The 20,069-nt window shown below is 31.5% G+C and overlaps 2 protein-coding genes across 2 annotated transcripts; both read right to left on the bottom strand.

Annotated features, from left to right (window-relative positions):
* Positions 1-6,566: 6,566 nt before the first annotated feature.
* LOC126846175 (probable zinc transporter protein DDB_G0282067) lies at positions 6,567-7,514 on the bottom strand. The gene has a single exon (XM_050585398.1). The coding sequence runs from the start codon at positions 7,512-7,514 to the stop codon at positions 6,657-6,659; it is 858 nt and encodes a 285-aa protein (XP_050441355.1). The 3' UTR covers positions 6,567-6,656.
* Positions 7,515-11,137: 3,623 nt separating this feature from the next.
* Positions 11,138-12,272, bottom strand: LOC126846741 (histidine-rich glycoprotein-like). Its single transcript, XM_050586527.1, has one exon. The coding sequence runs from the start codon at positions 12,117-12,119 to the stop codon at positions 11,235-11,237; it is 885 nt and encodes a 294-aa protein (XP_050442484.1). The 5' UTR covers positions 12,120-12,272; the 3' UTR covers positions 11,138-11,234.
* Between the last annotated feature and the right edge of the window lie 7,797 nt (positions 12,273-20,069).

The following is a 20,069-nucleotide window of genomic DNA, read 5'->3' as shown; positions in this document are numbered from 1 at the left end:
TTTAAAACAATTTTGATTCAATATGCATAGTTGTTTTAATATTTAATAAATTCTATGGAAAGTAAATTGAACTAGATTGTTTTTATTGCACACTTTCCTTCTCTTATTTTTATTTTTTTGGTTATATTTTATGGAGCTACCGACGATGATTGTAGGTAAAGCTAAAAAAACATGGTGACTCTTAAATATTTACAGCATAGTATTATTATAAAACATAAAAAAATAAAAAAATGTTAATTTACTTTTATACAAAATGTATCTATAAAAATCTGAATTTGTTTTTAATTTAAAAAATATAGACTCGGTACCACCATGTGGTACTGATATGACATAGTACAAAATATATCAGGCTTAATGTTACAAATGGTATTTAATGCATGGTTGTGTAAATGTTGTATAATATTATTTATATGATTAATAATTATACCTACTGTGCCTCTTATACAAAGAAATTATAGCACATGCATAAGTCGGTGAACACGTATGTATACCTGGTTTGGAACTAGGTTGCAAATGTTTTCAAGTTGGTTGAAATTAGTTGAAAATAGGTTACTAAATATTGGCGGAGATCAGGAGTTCGGACAAAGTGGGGGGGCCAACTTCACGTACGTCGAGGGCTCAACGAATTTGGTCCTCCGAAAGAGTATTTTGGTTATAAAGCCGAAAAAATGATTTACAAACTCTGAAACCAAATTTACAATTAATTCACAAAATGTTGACTATTAGTTTAGAAGACCTATCGGTTGTTTGGTAGGTTAGTAAAAGTAAATAAAACTCGGTTTGCTAACTTTATAATCAAAAATCAAGTATAAGTAAGAAAAAGATGAACCCGAAGTTATTAACTCCTTTTGAATACACGCACGATGACAGCAGCATAGGTCATCACTCATCAGTATGTTCTTATAATAAATATTATTATATACCTAGAAGTTGTTTGAGTTGTAGTAACGTAGTGATGTTTCAAATGTATGTAAATTGTAAGTAAATTTTTTGATAGAAATGTGTAGCATTTAAGCAAACAGAGCTTTTGTATATTATAGAATCAATGTTTGTACCAATGTAAAAAAGTATAAAAATTATACTTTATATAGGATTAGGTTAAAAACTATTTAGTCTCATTTCGACATAACGCTTTTGTTTAATTGCCGGCTTATTATATTATACTTGAACTTGATTATTATTAAAATTATGTTAAATAATATACTATAAGTAAAAGTATGATGAAGTTGGCTAAATATGTTCTACTTTTGTTTTAACCTAGTTCAAATTTTGATCCTATCAACATTTATGAAAAAAACATTTGGCCCGTATTCGCAATCGCATAAATTCAAATATTTCATTTGATTTTATGTAGGTGTTTTGTTGTAAAGAAAATTTTAAACTTTCTCTCGTTACACGAAGAAATGTAATGCTTTTTCGGAATTAAAATCTATAAACATAACGTTGCGCCGCGCCGTACCGTTTCAATAGGAATTCCTTTATGACTTATGTTCAGGTTTATAATTACCACTCATAAAACATTATATTATTGCGTGTGCAAAGGGGGCATATTTGATCTGTTGTCGCACATGTGACGGCTGACTCGTTATGACAATCTAGTACGATTATTAATTCTGTTAGGCTATGAAAACACGCTTGTGATTCTAAAGCCAATTATCGGATTACCAAATTAAATAATATATTATAGATTTTCAGCCATCTCCAAACAGTCTACAGTTCTCCACAAGGGCGAACTATAAGTGTTGACACATACACTCTCACAACTTGCCTGTAACATTTACTATATTATTGCCTATATAAAACTCCTTTAAATCAAACCATTTGCAATGCTCATAATATTGTTTGTGTATTTGTATGACTCAAGAGACACTCTTCTTCCAACCACGTTTTCCTCGTGCAAACACACTTGTGTTGAACACACATGTTCAACGACATTATAATTGTATATTAAATTATATTTACTCACTAAAAGGACCTATATTGTCGACATGCAAAATTACTTGGCGATAAGGATTCTGGAGACTAGTTTAATCCTCCTGTAATAATTGTGTATTTGAATAACTAGAGATTAGAGATTTTTTTTTCAATATTATAAACATGTTTTGAGGTCGTATTTTTATAGGGCATAACATAATATTATAATCACACAAATGTTTTGTTAAACACTTAAAAATTGTTTTACATTTACAAAAGTAGTTTTGTAATACAAGTATTGAAACAAAAAAAAAATCGATTTAGCTAATACTGTTGGGTTGTGATTTTGAAAACTGATTTTAAATTCTCATAGGAATTTCATCGACTTATTAAATTTATATCTAATTTAAACTTGACAATTTTTTATTGAAATCACCCTAATATAGTATAAATTCAGTTGAATTTAATAATATTATGTTCCAGATTTTTTTTTTTGAGGGTTTGTGGAGTAGCTCAGGGGCAAACCTTATTATCAAATTACATAAATGTCTACAAAGTTTCATCACATTATACACCACGGCGTAACGTTTTAATATAAAGAATTCGAAATTTTATAACCTTACAATTGATAATATAATTTCTTAGAACATAGCACATAAATTGAAGAAATTAATCAAAATAACGGTATAAAATAAATTCAACAACTAAAATAATATTGAACGGGCATTATTTAAATTATTTGTTAGCAAATTTTTTTTTATTAAAAAAATAATGTTGAGTTTTACAATTATGTTTTAGAAGAACAGCTAATAAATTTTAGCTAGCACACTAATAAAAGTAGACTATTATATTATTATAATTAGTGTGATTTGATACTTTTGGCAACATATTACTTGTTGCTTTAAGGGGGCTCTATACAGACCATTTTTAAGGAGTTTTTTATAGGCAATATTTAAGAAAAAAATGGCTTAAATAAATTTCGACCATGTCAATAAATTAACCGATTAATTTGTATAAGCTTCAAGGTATTATTTTTAATTTAAATCATTTTGTGTATGAGCAAAAGCCATTTTAGTCAATATAACATATATTTTTTGTTCCATCGCACAGGCTCAACCAGAGATCCGATAAGTAATATGAAAACAGATTTGAATTTTTCATAAAATTTACTTGAGATCGGTCAACGTACTATTTTGATATCTTATTCCTACTATGTATAAAACACGTTTGAACATTTTATAAAATTTCAACATTTTAAAATAAAATTTGGAAAGGGTTAAAATTAAAATTGGAAAAGTACCTCGACCGATCCTAAGTAAACTTCAAGACAAATTCAAATCTTTTTTTATATTACTTATCGGATCACGGGTTAGGCCTGTGCGATAGAATAAAAATGATGTGTTTTGACTGAAAAAATGATCTGTATGGAGCCCCCTCAATGGAAATCTCACGTGTGTTGTAAAAGACCAACCAGTTTTTACTTCAAATAATTGGTATGGTGTTCATTTTGTAAATAAAGTTAAAGTCAACCATTTTATTCAAAGTATTTGACTTTTTATAAAAACTAAAACCAACGTAATCCGTACAAAGCCGGATCAGAACAGCAACGTTTATTTGTTTTAGAATTACTTTAATGTATTAACAACGTCGTAGTTACTGAGGCTTGTGGAGAATTCGCCATTAGTCACATTTATTTAACAGTAGTACAGTATAATTTATGCTACATGCAAACAGTGGAATTGTTGATTTCATTAAAAACGTCATCCATTTGACATTTCACAAGAAGAAACAGTTTTTCACACTTTAAAAAAAAAAAAATAACAATTTCATTAAGTGGATATCTTTGATGAACTGAATACTGATAATTCATATTGAGTAATCTCAATTTATATTGATTATTTAGTTCTTCTCTATCTTCTATGCTTTCATACTAATTGTTTGGGGTCGACCACCCTTGTCTTAAATTTCCACTAGACACGATCTCCCACATCATCTTCTCATACACCATATTGTGGCCTCATATTATTCTCAAACTACCTCTTTTTCGGTCTTCCTCTTCTTCTTTCTCTTTTTTGACCGCTTGTCTTATGTATTCGTTATATTGACGACTATTTAGTAATAACATAATTATGAGTTAAAACCTAAAATCGTATGCATTGCGTTGATTTGACAAAGTACCAACAAATTGAAAATTGTCCAACAAATTATACTAACGTTTGCCTTTTCAATTCATATAGAGTATTTTTTTACTTTTTGTATGTATTTGGCAACATTTATAACAACCAATTTTAATATTTTGTTTAAATAGCCTTTGCGTGGGTCATTCCTTTCAAAACATACAACAATTATTTACACACAATTTAAAAATGTATTACAAACACTATGAAAATTAAATTGGTACATATTCGGCTCTCTATATGCATTTTTGTGTATATTACACATAACTTAATACGTCTTATTGTAACTAATGAACTGCAGTATAAATTATCTCTATATTTTCAGTTATAAGTTATAACTCTAAATCGTGTAAGTGTTTTTTTCACGCCAATAACATAAGTTTTGAATTATTACTAAAAAACAATATATTGATGAGATCTAGAGAGTTTTTTTCTCTTAACAAAATTAAGATCATTTATTTATGGCGTATTTATATGACATCCTAAAAATTTGTCGTTATCATTTTGTATGTAAGTAAATTGATGTTTTTTGGAAAATGTGAAATAACAATTATTCTGACATTTTGCGTATTGCACATAAAAGTTTTCTTAGAATGTATTAAGGGGTAGAATATAGGCAATAATTGACAAAACAATTATCTTTTATCTATAAATTGCGATCATACAATTGGTTTTCCAATTAACTGATAAAATGAAAAAACGATGGCGTCATGTAAGTGTAATCAGATTTTAAATTTAACTATCAACAATTAAATGTAAAAAACAAAACAAAAACTATAACATAAAAATCACAGAAAATAGAAATCATTTTTATTTATTGTACTGTTTAAAGTTTTGTACATAAAAAAAGCTGCAAAATCCGATTAGATTACGAGGTGTTGTCGTTTTTCTGTTTTTAGCAACGTTAAAGCATACCAAATTAAAAAAATTAAGTAAATGTTTCAATTTTTAAATCATTTTCTCAAAGTTGCAACATCGATTTTATATAATAATGTTTCTTAAGTGTACTTATGATATTAAAAATTTATTATTTTGCTGATTTTTCTCCTATACAAATGTCAACCTACAACAGAGGGTTTTCTTATACACAAATATTTTAATTTTGTTTTTGTGGAGACTGGAGAACATGCAATAAAAAAAAAGAAATCATATAATAAATGTATGCAATAACTTATATATATACAATGTATATATATGTACATTGTTATTTACAATGTTGTAGCAATGATACAATAAAAAAACAAAATATGTTATCACATAATATGTATATGTAAATATTATAATATTATGTTTTATTCGCACTAACACAATGCAAACGATTTATATGAATATTTTTTAATACAAATTTTCACCATATTTTTTTTGTAAAGTATTAATTTTATACTTTGCTGTCTGATGTCTATTAACAACTGCCTACAAATAAATCTGAGCTTATATGCGACGTAGAGGCGCGGCTATAAGTTTTTAAATGTTGAGAAATGTGTATTGTGAACTTGAGTTGGTTTACCAACAAATTTATGGTGATTTTGTCGATTCAGTTGAACCGTGCATAAATTCTTATATTCGTATCATTACTATTGACATTATATTTACATATTAAGCATACATATATATGTATTACACGTTTGATTGGTACAAATATTGCATAATGCGATTGTTAACGCATTTTAATTGTTGGCATAAAACAACAGCAACAAATGACCTAAAGACAACTGATTTCCGTAACGATTTTTCGGTTCAGTGGTTAACCGTTCGTTGGGTTTACCAAATATTCAATCGAATAATCGATACTCGCTCATGCTCATTAAAAGGTCAGTTAAAATGTATAAATATATACATCATACTGCTTTATGTCAACATGTTTGTTTGTTAATACCCCAATTAATATCCAACGATGCGTTTAACCAATTTTTGTTTTTGTTCTTTCACGATCGATATAACAATAATGCCAACAGGCCGCTTTGTGATTAACCACCGGCAATCAGTTGCGATTATGCCTGCAATACAAAATCGCTTAAGATTTTAATTTCAGAAAAAAATATATATATAAATCATATATATTTTACTAATACGTTAAATAGTCAACTACAAAAAATATAAAACTCGAGAAATAAATAAATAAATAATATTATATAATATATTATAACAGTAATTAAATAATATTTTACAAATACATATTGGGACTATTAAAGTTAAAAAAAATACAAAATAGATATTAACACAGCGTATAAAAACACTTTGAGTGGTATTATTTTATATGTGGTTTATCTAAGGAATGCAATATGTTTAGGAAGTTTTAGGTTTGTTTTTTAAAAGTTTCGTTTTCACACGTTGATTAGTATAAAATTAAATATTTTTTTATTTTATTTTGATTGTCGGTAAATTTACACCGACGTTTCTAAACAACAAACGAATACAATAATTTATGTAGAAAATATAATTAAAACGTTACAAATGAACGATTATTCAGTCGCAATAGGTCTTAAACTATTATAGTTGGTATAAGATATTAAAGTAAAAAAAATAATCGACTCACTGAGAGTATAAAAGTAATCATGCAATAACTTATTGTTTCTTGCTAAATTTCCATTTTTTGTGCTCGTCGTGCGATCCTTTCTTGCCGTACTTCTTTTTGTGTCCATACTTCTCGTCGTGTCCGGCCGCCTTTTTGTGCCCTTTGTTCTCCTTGTAGTGTTTGCCGTGCTTGTGCTTGCCCTTTTTGCCCTTGTGGTCGTGATGGTGTCCAGAGTGTTTGTGTCCCTTTTTGTACTTCTTGCCTTCTTTGTGTCCGTGCTTGTGTTCGTAGCCACCGTGCTTCTTGTGGTGTCCACTGTCGTGGTGTTCGTCGTAGAACTTTTTGTTTTTCTTGTACTCGTCCAGCTTGTGCACCTCGTGCTTGCCCTTGGTGCTGTGACCCTTCTTGTACGCTCCTTTGTCCTCGTACTTGTGTCCCTTTTCGCCCTTCTCTCCCTTGTGATGGTCCGCATAGTAACCGCCCTCGTCGTGGTGCTTCTTCTTGTGGCCGCCTTTTTCGGAGAAATGCTTTTTCTTGTCCTCCTTCTTGTGATGGCCCTTTTTTCCCTTGTGCTCCTCGTGCTTGGACTTGTAACCCTTGTCGGCCTTTTTACCTTTCTTGTTGAAGTGGTCCGCCTTGTGACTGGATCCACCTCCCTTTTTGAACTTTTTCGATTTTTTCTTCTTTTTCTTTTTTTTGTGCGACGCGGCCGCCACCTGGTCTTCCACCGGCAACGCGGTCGCCGTGTTCGGTACTACGCCGAACGCCAGCGGTGACTTCAACGGTTGCAGCTGAGACGCCTGGGCCAGCAGCTGCTGTCCTCCTGGATCGATGGCGGCCACGTGGCCGTGCACCTGATACCACAGGCTAAACACTAGAACGCATCTTAACGCGGTGGTCTCGTACATGGTTTGTGATTGTTGTGCGCGAACGGTGTTTGGGATTTTGCTATATATACCTTCTGTGCAAAATGCGATAACACTGCTCCCACCGGGCGACGGCACAAGACGCCATCCGCGGGGGCAGCCCAAATCCGTTCAGCCTTCACAGATGGAACACTTTTGGTTTTCTCGACATTCATGGTTGCTCATCCACGACCGTGTGTCTTCAACCCGACCTCTGCGGCGTTGTTGTTTCTCGTCAACAACAAGAGGGTTGAGCTGGCGACAATTCACAGGACACAGAGATGACACGATACTCACAGGTGTCCTATGCATATGACTGACACTTTTACTCGATTCTCAATTTGAGCAACTCGTTCGCTTTGGATTTTTCCGCATAAAACCGTCCATCGGGGCTTAACTAATTGCTCGTGTATCACTATTGCTGACCGAATTTATTTGGAACATAACATTTTGATATTTTCATTTTTTCAACCGTGTTTAAAGGCAATTTTGTTTTGATGACTTAAGATGCCCGGTAAGAATGTAGTTTTCGCTCCAAAACATTCGAAACAATAACTTACGATAACAATTAGGTTTACTACGCCTATACAATATATAACTATCTGTACAAATTTGCTTAAAACTAATGAATGGCTGAGTGTTGTTACATAATTATGTAACAACATACGAATGACATTAGGGTCAAATGGAAAGAGGGGGAGGGGTGTACATAAACATTGTGAAGTCAAAAAAGTGCAAAAAAATAAATTCTGACAACTTAAGTCAAACTTAAAATAGGAATACATTCAGATGGGTTTGGCATGATAGGACTTAAAAAAAAATAAGTAATGTGTGGAAAAACAAAAATAATAGTTATTGTATTTCAATTTTATCGTTATTTCTTTGTTGTAATTAAATGCTATTCAATAAGTAAAACAACTCTATAAATGAATTTTAAATATTTTACCCACTTTAAAAACAGTGAATTATATTAATGCAAACTTATAAACGTTTCAAACTGTTGTAACAGTTGTAAATTCATAAAAATATTATGTTGATAAATACTGAATATTTGTCAATTGAAACAAATTTTACTTGAAATAAATATTTGTTAAAACGTTTTATTCGCGCTCTTTTTAAAAGTAATATCATAAATACGATCGAAAGATTGAAAATTATTTATTACTAAACATATCTGCAACAACTGTGAATAAGTGTGTAAGTCGATTTCAGTGATTTTACAGGGGAGCGATTTTAAACTTTGACCAACTGCTATAAATCCCTACTAAGCTAATAACTTACATCTCTGTCAAGGTTTTCTTGTTGGTCCAACGAGTTAGACATTTATTCAAGGTATGCTAGACTACATTCTAGCGTACTTGGTCAATTTTGACCAAAATTCGACTTACACACTTTTGACAGTTGTTACAGATATATTGTCAGCACTGTTGGTGAAAATAAATCCACGATTAAATTAAACAAATAGATGTAAAAACTAAAAAGTATATTATATTTTGTTAGGATTACAATTTATTTATGTAACTATGTAAAATGCCGTTGAAGTAAGTTAAATCATATCACAAGCACTAATAATTATGTTTAAAAAATGAAGTTTCTTTTACTTAATGTTAACCAACAAAACATATTTTTTTAATAGCTCTTTAAAGGGACATAATATAAAAGTAAAAAGGTATAACCTTCTTGTTACCTAGTTTAAACATCAAGTTTTCATAATGCATTGTGCTAACTCATACTTTCGAATTTGTTGGTCATTATTAGGTTATGGGTAATAAAAGATTAACCTAACCTGCTTTGAAAGCAGCGTTCTGAGAAGGTTGATCTGATATTATAGAGACGTAGTTTTCTGGATGCGTTCTGACTTATTTTATTAGGCTTAGGTGTATTGTAATACTTTATATTATCGACAATCGATTGCTCTCTCTTTTTCACTTTTTTTTATGTCTAGCTAATAATTGTTTTGTTCTCTTGATTTTTATACATTGATCGTACAGAATTGTATAAATTGGGGTTTTTTAATAAAAAGTGGAAAAAATTATCATTTTTTATTTATACAACTTTAAAACTAATTAATAACGATTACTTTTGTTTGAATAAATGTTGGTAATATTAAAGTGTCTTCAGTAACTTGGTGAATGTTATATTATTACTTTAGTTATACTTTTAATTTAATTTTAACGCCAAAACGCGTCACTGGGTTGTATTGTCTGAATGAAACCGTTAATTTGTCCTAATTTATCTATTAAAATATCAAATACTAAATTTATTTCATACTTGGTACTTTCAATCTATTTTTTAATTTCCCGGTCATGTGTTTAATGTATTAGTTAATAGAGACAATATTAAATAATATCTTAAAAGTTTATATCGCTATTATAAAGGTTCGCAATTATGGTAAAATTGATAAGAAGTTTTTTTAAGTTTATACTTTAAAATAAAAAAAAAAGTACATTGACTTTAAAGTTTAAACCAAGGTATATTATATGGCTCGTCGATTTAAAAAGGAACATCTCTTTTTTTGAACACAAATAATAAGTACATAAATATTATCTCCGGTTTTTTTTCATTAAATAAATTATAATTTACATCCATTCAGTGTGCACTTATATTAATGCTAAGGGATATATGACCTAGTTAGCTTACGTTGAGAATATATTTTGGAGTTTCTTCATTCAAATTCTCAAATGACTTAATCAATTCTGTGGTTTGGAGCAAGAAGGGCCAATGTCACTTTTTGCAACTTTCGGAAAATGAGCTTTGAAGTTTTTATTTTCCAATAGGCTCTATGTTAATTTTTTTATCAAACTCTTCATGAGTAATTCATTTTTTGGCCTCAGAGTGTGATTTTTTCACAGTATATAAAGAATGATTCAGTTTTTGCAATTAGCGGACTAACTCGTTTATGCACAAAATTGACATTGGCCCTTCTTGCTCCAAGCCACAGAATTATACTCTTATATACTAAATCACGTATTTGTTTTACTATTATAACTCAATAAATACACTAATGATTGTTTCAATAACAGTATCGGAGCTAATTTATGTACGCTTTATCTAAGTTTTTTTTTTATTTCTATTATTGCCTATTATTATTAGGATCGTTGTACAATATTTGTAGATCATTCTTGTTAGAGTATTTTTTTGTTAATGTAAACCAAATAAACTTGCATACTCTTAAGTCGGTGACCTAAATGAACAAAGTATTGATCGTGAACGCATTTTAATTATAACTTTATCGGGCAAAATAATCCAATATTGACCGATAGCTCATTGATATTTTTAAAACTTGGTTATTTTTGTTTGAAGTTTGATGTCAAACGATTTTACGGTAGTGACCAAGTTACTTTTCATCCATGAGCACGCACCGCCGCATATTCAAAATATAAGTGTGGCGTCCCGTATAGACATTATGTAACGGTGTGCCTAATCGGTTATCGTCAAAACATTTTACAGCCGTCAAAAAGGGGGAAACTGAACAATACACAACACTAGCTTTTTTTTTATCTAAATTATTATATAAAATAATAATAATTCTATATTAAATTATATAAATATATGAAAACAATAAATAATAAAAAACACAAATAAGATAATTGAATTTGAATAATATTCATAATAATAATGGTAATGATAAAATGGTATACAAAATCAAAGACTGTTTGGGTTTCAGTACGTCGCGTCGGTAAAGGGAATAAACAATGAAAATTGCAATCAATTTTTCACAGTTCAACCTTGCTTCTTCTTCTTGCTGAACCCGTACTTCTTGAAGTGCTTGTGTCCTCCCTTCTTGCCGTAGTCTTCTTTGTGCGAATGGTGTTGGTCGTGGCCCTTCTTGCCGTGGTGTCCTTTGTGCTCTTTGTCGTAATGTCCTCCTTCCTTGTGCCCCTTCTTACCGTACTTGTCGGCGTGGTGCGCGGACTTGTGGTGAGCGCCCTTCTTGTGCTTGCCTTCTTTGCTGGCGTGCTTCTTATGGTGGGCGCCGTGTTTCTTGTGCTTGCCGCCCTTGTGGAAGTCGTCGTAAAACTTGTGCTCTTTGTGGTACTCGTCCTTGTGGAACTTATTGTGATAGCCCTTGGTTTTGTGTCCCTTCTTGTGGCCCTTCTTTTCGCCGTACTTGGCGCCCTTATGACCCTTTTCGCCTTTGTGATGGTGCCCGTACTTCGAGGCCTCGTCGTGCTTCTTCTTCTTGTGGCCGCCCTCCTTTTTGTAGTGTCCCTCGTGTTCCTCTTTCCCGTGCTTACCTTTTTTCCCCTGGTCGTGGTGGTGCTTCGTCTTGTACCCCTTGTCCGACTTGTGGCCTTTTTTCGAATGATGTTCCGATTTCTTTTTAGATCCACCGCCTTTGACTGATTTTTTCTTTTTCTTTTTCTTCTTTTTGTGCGAAGCCGCCGTATCCTGGTCGAGCTGCGCCAATCCCGCACCGGCCGTCGCACCCGTCGACAAGGCCAGGGCCTTTGAGTCGGTTGCCGCCAAGACGGCCTGCACGTTGTCGGAGGCGGCCGCGGTCAAAGGCTCCGCGACGGAGTCGGCCGGGATTTTCCGGGAATACCCGGCCCTCGCGAATATCGCGAAGCACAGCGCAAAGTACACGAGTAACTTGGTGGGCCCCATGATGGGCCGGATCCGCGGCGATCCGTCAAGTCGACGACAGACAAGCGGAAAACGACGTACGGACGGTGTAGGACGTGAAAACCACCAGATACATGAATAAATTCGAGTGACGTTTAATCGACCGCGGCCCGATCACTACTGACAGCAAAATCGTCGACGGTGCTCATTTTTATAACGCTTGCGACACATCTCAGTCGGATGCTTACACTTGGTACGGTGGCAGCAGCAACCTCCACCGACGTGTGCCAGTTACGCTTTCACGCTCGTTGAGCGGCCGTCGACAGAGCCAATCAGCCATTGCTTCTCGTTTACGCCCATATTGCCATGTGTATCGCCCTGTGATAACACAATAATAACACGACATCATCATTGTAACGACGGGGCCCATACAAATGTTGACCGCAAGACCGCATTAAATAATTACGAAAAATAAACACAGCCCACCGCAGACCGGTAAATTACATGATTCGCATTAGCTCAATGTGAATTAATAGATGTTAATCCGGGATTAACGTCGTCTACAAGCGGTAGCTACGACCAAGTCTAGGCAAAAAAAAAAAAAAATAATAACCAACATCCGTCTCTGGTCGGCGTTGCACGCGCACTGCCCCGAACGCTCAACGCTGTTCTACTTCAGTTAACGGACCGAATCGTTGTTGTTTTTTTTTTTATCTTCAGTCTATTTGACATTTTGTTTACGGGTGCGATACTGTAAAACGCATACAGAGCGTTTCGATTAACACGACAGTTTTTTCTCCTCGAGTATTTGGACAATGTTCAGTCAACATTTCTTGATAATATACAACAAAATAGATTTCTTCACGAGGTCACCTCGCTTAAGCTTTGACTTGAAGCTAGGAAAGTGTTGGCCTTAAAACCAACACCAATTGTTATGTATTTTTTATTTTATGATCAGAAACTCTATAACAAAGTAATTTTAAAATAAAGGAAATGTCAATTTACTCCGGCTATGCTTTCCCGAAACGAACGGCCGACCAGAGAAGGAAATAGCCACATTTTACTACAACGTTGTGAGGGTAATAAGGTGCATACCTAAAAGCTACCGCATCATTTAACGGGTCTTAGAAATGATTAGGTCAGCTGTAAACACAGACAGTAAAATAAATAAGTTCCTCTCAGCCCGTCTGAAAGATAAACAGACGTTTAATAGGAATGAGAAGAGAAGACAACGTAGTACTTCGATTTCGTAATGATCAATTAAATGACTTATTGAAGTTTGAAATGCGACGGTAGTGCTTTACCATAAAAAACCACCGAGCGAACTGATTTATAAATACATAATACAATACAATATGCTAAATCATAAAAAAATACAGAAAGGACGTCCAGAAGTCCTGATTTCTTATCTGAAAGGTTAAGTTAAGTCCAAAAGAACTTTTGAAGATAGAATTATGCTCAAAAATTCTTTAATGCGAATTGTTGTTAGTAAAAATATTACATATTTGTTAACTTTTTTAGTTTTTAATTTTAAGTGTTAAAGATTTTTTTTTTAACAACCAAGTTTAATTTTAATTAATTGAGTAAATAAGTATTAAGTTAAAACACAGAATGTTAGATTTAAGAAAAAGTAACCGAGTCAGTGTAAGAGGAAGAAATTGGTTAATATTATTTGCAAAGAGCAGATGCTATATACTTAGAAGTTGTTATAAATGGAATTCAATTAGGTTAACATGATATATTTTCCTGGTAATCATTCTTTTAAGAAAAAACTCGATGTGAGTTACTAAAGAGAATATTAACTTCAGCTTCCGCAAAATCTGACTTATTTTTATTTTGGTTTTCCGCATTGAAATTTTGATTTGTGCGAAAATTCAGACTTGTTGAACTTGGTGAAAAAGCGTTACTGAGAAATAAAATATCAAACGATTTCTTAGTGTATATTAATTTACATACATACAAACAAAATGGAATAAAAATACAAAGAACAATTTAAATGAAAATGTAAAAAACACATTATTTTTTATTTAATTTCGCATTTTTTAGAAATGTAAAAATAATTGGTAAAATTATTTTAAGCTTATATATTTTGTTTTTTAATCACTTGATGCACACTCTATTGTTTCCATCGATATCATGTTCTATTCGCAAATTAAATAACTATTCTGGTTTTCGCAAAATGATAAGACTTAATTTACAATTTAGTTTAAGAACTATTGAGATTTACTTGAACATCGGTTATTAGGTAGAGTGTACAATTATATCGTTGTATATTACAATATGATACATTTAATAACATTTTATAATGCACAACTGCTTAAAATGTTTTCAACTAGTTCAGACGTAGTTCAGTTTTTACAACATTCGCCGTCGAAGTGGAGAAGGAGTTAGTTTTCTTTTTAATATTTTATCTATTTTAAGAAACCGAATATCGATTTAACAAATCATTATTTTCATGCGATTCTGTAAATGGCTAAAAAATTGTACTAAGAAAAACCGTTGTTCCCAAAAAAATAACCGTTGTACAACCAATTACCAACCAAACAAAATATTTTGTTTATTATCTAGTATCTAGTTAAAAGAAAATACATCGAATCTTTTAGTATATTTTTAAGAAATCCATATAGTTCATGTTTACGTTAATTATATAGCTATGGTAAATTATTTGACCATTACACAACAACCTATTATGAGTTTATACTATTGAAACAGGATGTCAACCAGCAATATGTATTTATTATTGATCGACATTTTTATATCATCATTATTATTACTATAATATATATGTATTTTATTTTTAATTTGGACTCGTGTATTTTTAACGTTAGCGAATAAGAATGTTTGTTACATGCAATATAAAATCTACAAAATAAAGAACGATAATTCAAGTTTAAAAATTTATATATATTTCCCATAAAGCTCAACGATTTTTTTAAATTGTAATTATGGCGAAAGTGCTCTATAAAATCGTTTTTAAAAGTTTTTAGGTTATTTTTGAAATTTATACTTGACTTTTTGAGACTTTTGTTGATTTGTGGTCTATTCTAAAAAAAGTAAACAATTATTGACAAATTGATGTTTAATGCTTTGAATTTATTTTATTTATTGCGACTTTTTTTGCAGTTTTGATGTTGTATCGTTTATTAGATTTGTTTTATATTTAATAATATTACCAAAGGCTAAAGTATAAACACTATTTCCTTACTTAATATATTAAGACGTAATATGCATACATTATTGCTAGAACGCATTTATCGCATTACTTTTGATTTTTATTCAATTAAAATATGTTAAATAAAAATTGATTAATGAATAAATTTGTAAATATGTATTACTAAAATACAACGTGACATGCAAACACTAAAAACAAGCGTTACTGGACAAGCTGTATAAATTCTTCTTTTCTTTCATCTTCATCTTATCCCATACAAATGAGGTCAGTCAACCAAATCCTCTCTTGCCACAATTCTCGCCGTTCGTTACACCTACATACATTAAAGGTTTTGGTACTTTTCGATAAATAAGCTGTCGAATGTTGCACTATTGATTTACTTCTAAACTACCCCGTTTCTTATAAACGTCCTTACACTCTAAACGGCGCCCGTTGGGTCTTGCCACTTCATTCTACCACACTTATGCTCACCGCTTATTTTTCGCTGTTTCTTAATTCTCCTCTTGGCCGGCTGGAATTGCAAGAATGATCTAAAGTGGGACTATAACGTATAAAATGTTCTCGAAAATAAGTAGTCAAATTTTTTTTTTATTAAGGGAAAACCAAAATAAAAGAGAAAATTAAACCATTTTTTAGAGGTTTTATATGAGAGTGAGTCAACATATATCTGCGAAAATATAGTTTCTATGTGGGAAACAACGGCAACAAGTTGTTGTACACAGACAGCTGACCCTTGCCGTAACATCCCAAATACACAAAATATAACTTTAAGCCTACCGTAGCGGTTACTGTACAGCTTTTTGTACCATCTACAGATTCGCATCGAAGCGTTTATTTAAAAGTGATTTTATCACTTTCGGTTAAATAATGATTCATATACGTCTGTGATCTCTCCCGATCCAATGTGCTCCGTCCCCATTACACTGGCATTTTTTTTTTTTTTTTACAGACTGGATATGATTTTGGCGGATTTTTTCAATGTCAACGCCTATCAACTGTGTCGCTGTTACGTGCTGTTTGGCTTATGATCGGATCGGAAACTTATGATAATCGTTGACCTCCACAGCGATTTCCATTGGCCTATCTACCCCTAAGTCTCCGTCGTGTCAAATGCGTGGTACCTACGGAGTTTCACAATACCAGTTGTTGTGTCTTTGGCGCGTTCAAAATCCAAACGCATCGTAACATGCACTGCCGGTGTAGCCTTCGCGTCCCCAAAAAGAAACGATTACATGCTTTAATGGGCACATTTATTATTGTTTGTGTTCGGTGACGGCCGCCGCTACGGCATTCTTAAATGGCCAACGTCAAAAGAAAAACCAAAATTATAATAATAATAACCGTTGTTTCCGTTAGTTCGTGAACTGTGTCTTAACGGCGACAACCCTGTGTGCGAGTGTGTCACACGTCTTAAGGAGCCATTGCCATGCAACCTCTCATAAAAGCGTTATTTCCATTACTTATATACATTCAATCAGTATTTCCGTTTGGCCGGTAAGGTTTAAACACGCGATATGGCGATAAAAATTCAAAAATGTACTTACAAGTTCGAGTTGTGCTTAATGGCGACCACGAGAAGTCCGCAAGCACGTGTATAGTATTGTGATCTTAAGCGTCATATTAGTCACTCGTATTATAATATATTATGTATATTTATATTTAAATTTGAAAACAACGATGGGAACAGATCAATGAGGGGTTTTGAATTTCACTAACACCATTGACATAAGTTTTACTCACAATTAGAGGAGCTCACCCCCTGCCCTTTTATACACTATATAATACAAATACATTTTATTTATTTAATATATCAATAATAATGTTAATAAAGTGATACTTCATTAATTTTATTCGGTTTTTTTTAAATATTTTACCAAGGAGTTTATTTTACCCTTTTTTTTTCTCTTTGTGAAAACTATAACAACTCTCCAAGCGTTTTATAAATTTACATCTACGTGTATTTAATGTCACAAACACATGCGAATGTATAATAATTGTCGTATATATTACCAAACTGGGTAATACAATAGTTCATTTCTGCGCAACGATGTGCTTATCTGACGATGACAGAGTATCTAATTTTATATATACCATACTTAAAGCGTATTGTACTATAATACCAGTACGTTGAATATTATTTAATACTGCAAACAGTGATGTTGAACATATAAACTTAAAACGATACATAAAACCTAAATATTTCATTCATACATTTTTGTTTAACAATAAATTAACATTAGTCTTATTTAATTGAATACCGGGTGTATTATATTTGTCTGACTCGATATCACTAATGCCAACATACTATGTCCATTGAAATGGTTCTTGAATAGGGTCAAGAATTTAATAATACAACTAATTCGCCAAGAGCGTTGCGGATTCAATTATTTCGAATTTTATGGATATGTTTAAACATATTATAATGTAACTCAATGCCATTCACTGTTAACCGTTTAAATAGATTTACTCAAATAATTTTTAGTCCACAAATAATTGTTTACGTTGAACTTCTATCAACAGGTTCAATTCTTGTCCACTCAATACTGTCCGTTTTCCCTAATTAGTATAATACTTTAACGTAAATAGGGTACTGATAGAAGTCAAAATATTGTAATCAAAATAATATGTGTCTACATACCGAGTGTATCATGAGGATTTCTTCGTTGCAAGTTGGAACATAATATTTATTGTTGTATTACTAACTATCATATCATTGATTTTTGTATAATCAAATTGATTGTGTTTTTAACATGTTTAATTATAATAGCTCTCACATAGACCTGTGATGATTCGACCACTCTGTGCTGGCCTTCTTTATTCATATATATACATACATATGTATTTGAAAGGGTTGTTTAATACGTTATTATAAGAAAATAGGCCGAACATTGAGAAAACTTTGAAGTAAAATGAGCCCTAACAGCTTCTATAAGAAAAAGTTACTATAGAGAGTAATTAGGGAAAATATACTGAATAAATTAGAACCGTGACTATAAGGTGGGTTACGGCCTAATATAAGCTAAACATAATTTTGAACGTAATTCTGTGTCTCGAAAGGAAATTATGCCATAAGTAAATAGCTACTAAAAAGTTTTAGACATAAGTCTATACATTTTACTAACTAAAAAATTAATCTAGTACATCCAACAAGTTCATAACTTTTAATGTACGATCATAACAAAAATTATCTTTTTTTATACTTGAGAGAGAGTATTTGTTAAATTATAACAATCTATTTTTGTTAAATCATCACCAGACTAAAATCAAAAACTAGGTAAAAGAAAATCCTAATGGCCTTCTAGCCCTAAGTTAATCGCTTGCAATTTAAACACAATTTATATGGATATAAAACTTACTATCGTTTGTACATTTTTGTATTCCTCATACATTTTTGTATTTTTTTTTTTTTTAATTTATTAACCCAAAAACACTATAAAACGAGACTAAAATAAATCATTTTAGCGCATTTATTGTTGATGCATATGTTTTATAATTAATGTTTCTTGTGTTTCCGGCAACGAAAACTTTGTCAAAACACTTTTGCACAAAGCACGCCTTTGTCGTTTTATAAAAATCACGACCAACACGTGTGAATCGGTAATGAGTTTTGATACGGTTAAGTTATAAAAAAAAAAAATCGATTTTTCTTTGTTCATTTACACACACTCCAACAAACTGCCTTACTTAAAATATAGTCTAAGTTTTGAAGACGGACAAACATTTTTTTTGGACGTTAAGTATAGGTAGAAATTTGTTAAAATTATTTAAATCCGTCGGAGTTATAATATTGGCAAGACCATCTGCTATAGTGAACACATTTTTTTATCACCATAAAGATGAGACAAAAATATGTGTTTAATATTAATCATAGATGCCGTACAAGCATCTAAAACTATTATAATTTATAGTTTTATTTTTAATATATGATCGAATTTCATGAAGTGTTGACTGGTTCATAGCTGTTAGTGAAACATCCTATATAATTATGTACATTTATATTTAATGTCCAAATGCAGCAAACCGATTTGGTATATATATTTTTACCGAACAACACGTTATAGAATTACTGAGGTAAGTAATTTTGTTTTCACCGTTCAATTGTTTCGAGTTTTTTTTTTATAATTTTTAAATAAACTGTTCCAAGCTGATTGTTGAACGGGTTTTTACTTTTTTGCCATGATTGTGTGATTCTGATTAACATAAACATATATATAAAACCATTTTTTTCTCAATGGTAAACACTGGTTTACCCTAAAAACCGATGAAGCTAAAATTATCGATTTGTTTCAAAAACGATAATGTTACGTTAATTTTAACGAACTTCTTACAGTTAATACGCAGAATTTAGTTTACTATAATTTTATTATATTATTAAATATTTTATAATATTAATTATTCAGCCATTATTAATGTTTACAAATTATATATTGCAAGTTAAAATAGTAAGAAAACCTATTCATTTGTAATAAATAAATATTTCCTCTGGAATTAAATAATATCACTAGTGAACAAACAACGAATCGCTCTATTGAGTATTTACAATAGGATAAAATAATTTAAATAGTGCGCGAAATAAATTTAAAAACGCCATTTATTTTAAGTCTAGTCCTGATGTTCATTCAACGAGACGAGCCTAGAATATAATCGATAAGACTCAATTTTTATTTTTTTATAGTTAAATACTATGAAGATTTCACAGTCTAATGGCATATATTAATAGAAAAATTACTTGCCAACCAACAATTTTGTTTTAATGTTAGCTATTCCGGTAGTACCAACACATATATTTTAAAAGCAAATAATATGTTTTCCGGAAAACC

The sequence above is a fragment of the Adelges cooleyi genome, unplaced genomic scaffold (genome assembly GCF_023614345.1).
Source record: "Adelges cooleyi isolate 19-005CV unplaced genomic scaffold, UGA_ACOO_1.1 ACOO_flye_CR_arks_rails_tigmint_CR_PRNA_9, whole genome shotgun sequence".
NCBI classification, from domain to species: Eukaryota; Metazoa; Arthropoda; class Insecta; order Hemiptera; family Adelgidae; genus Adelges; species Adelges cooleyi.
Note: the sequence above shows the minus strand (reverse complement) of the source record. Positions and strands in the feature narration are given on the sequence as shown.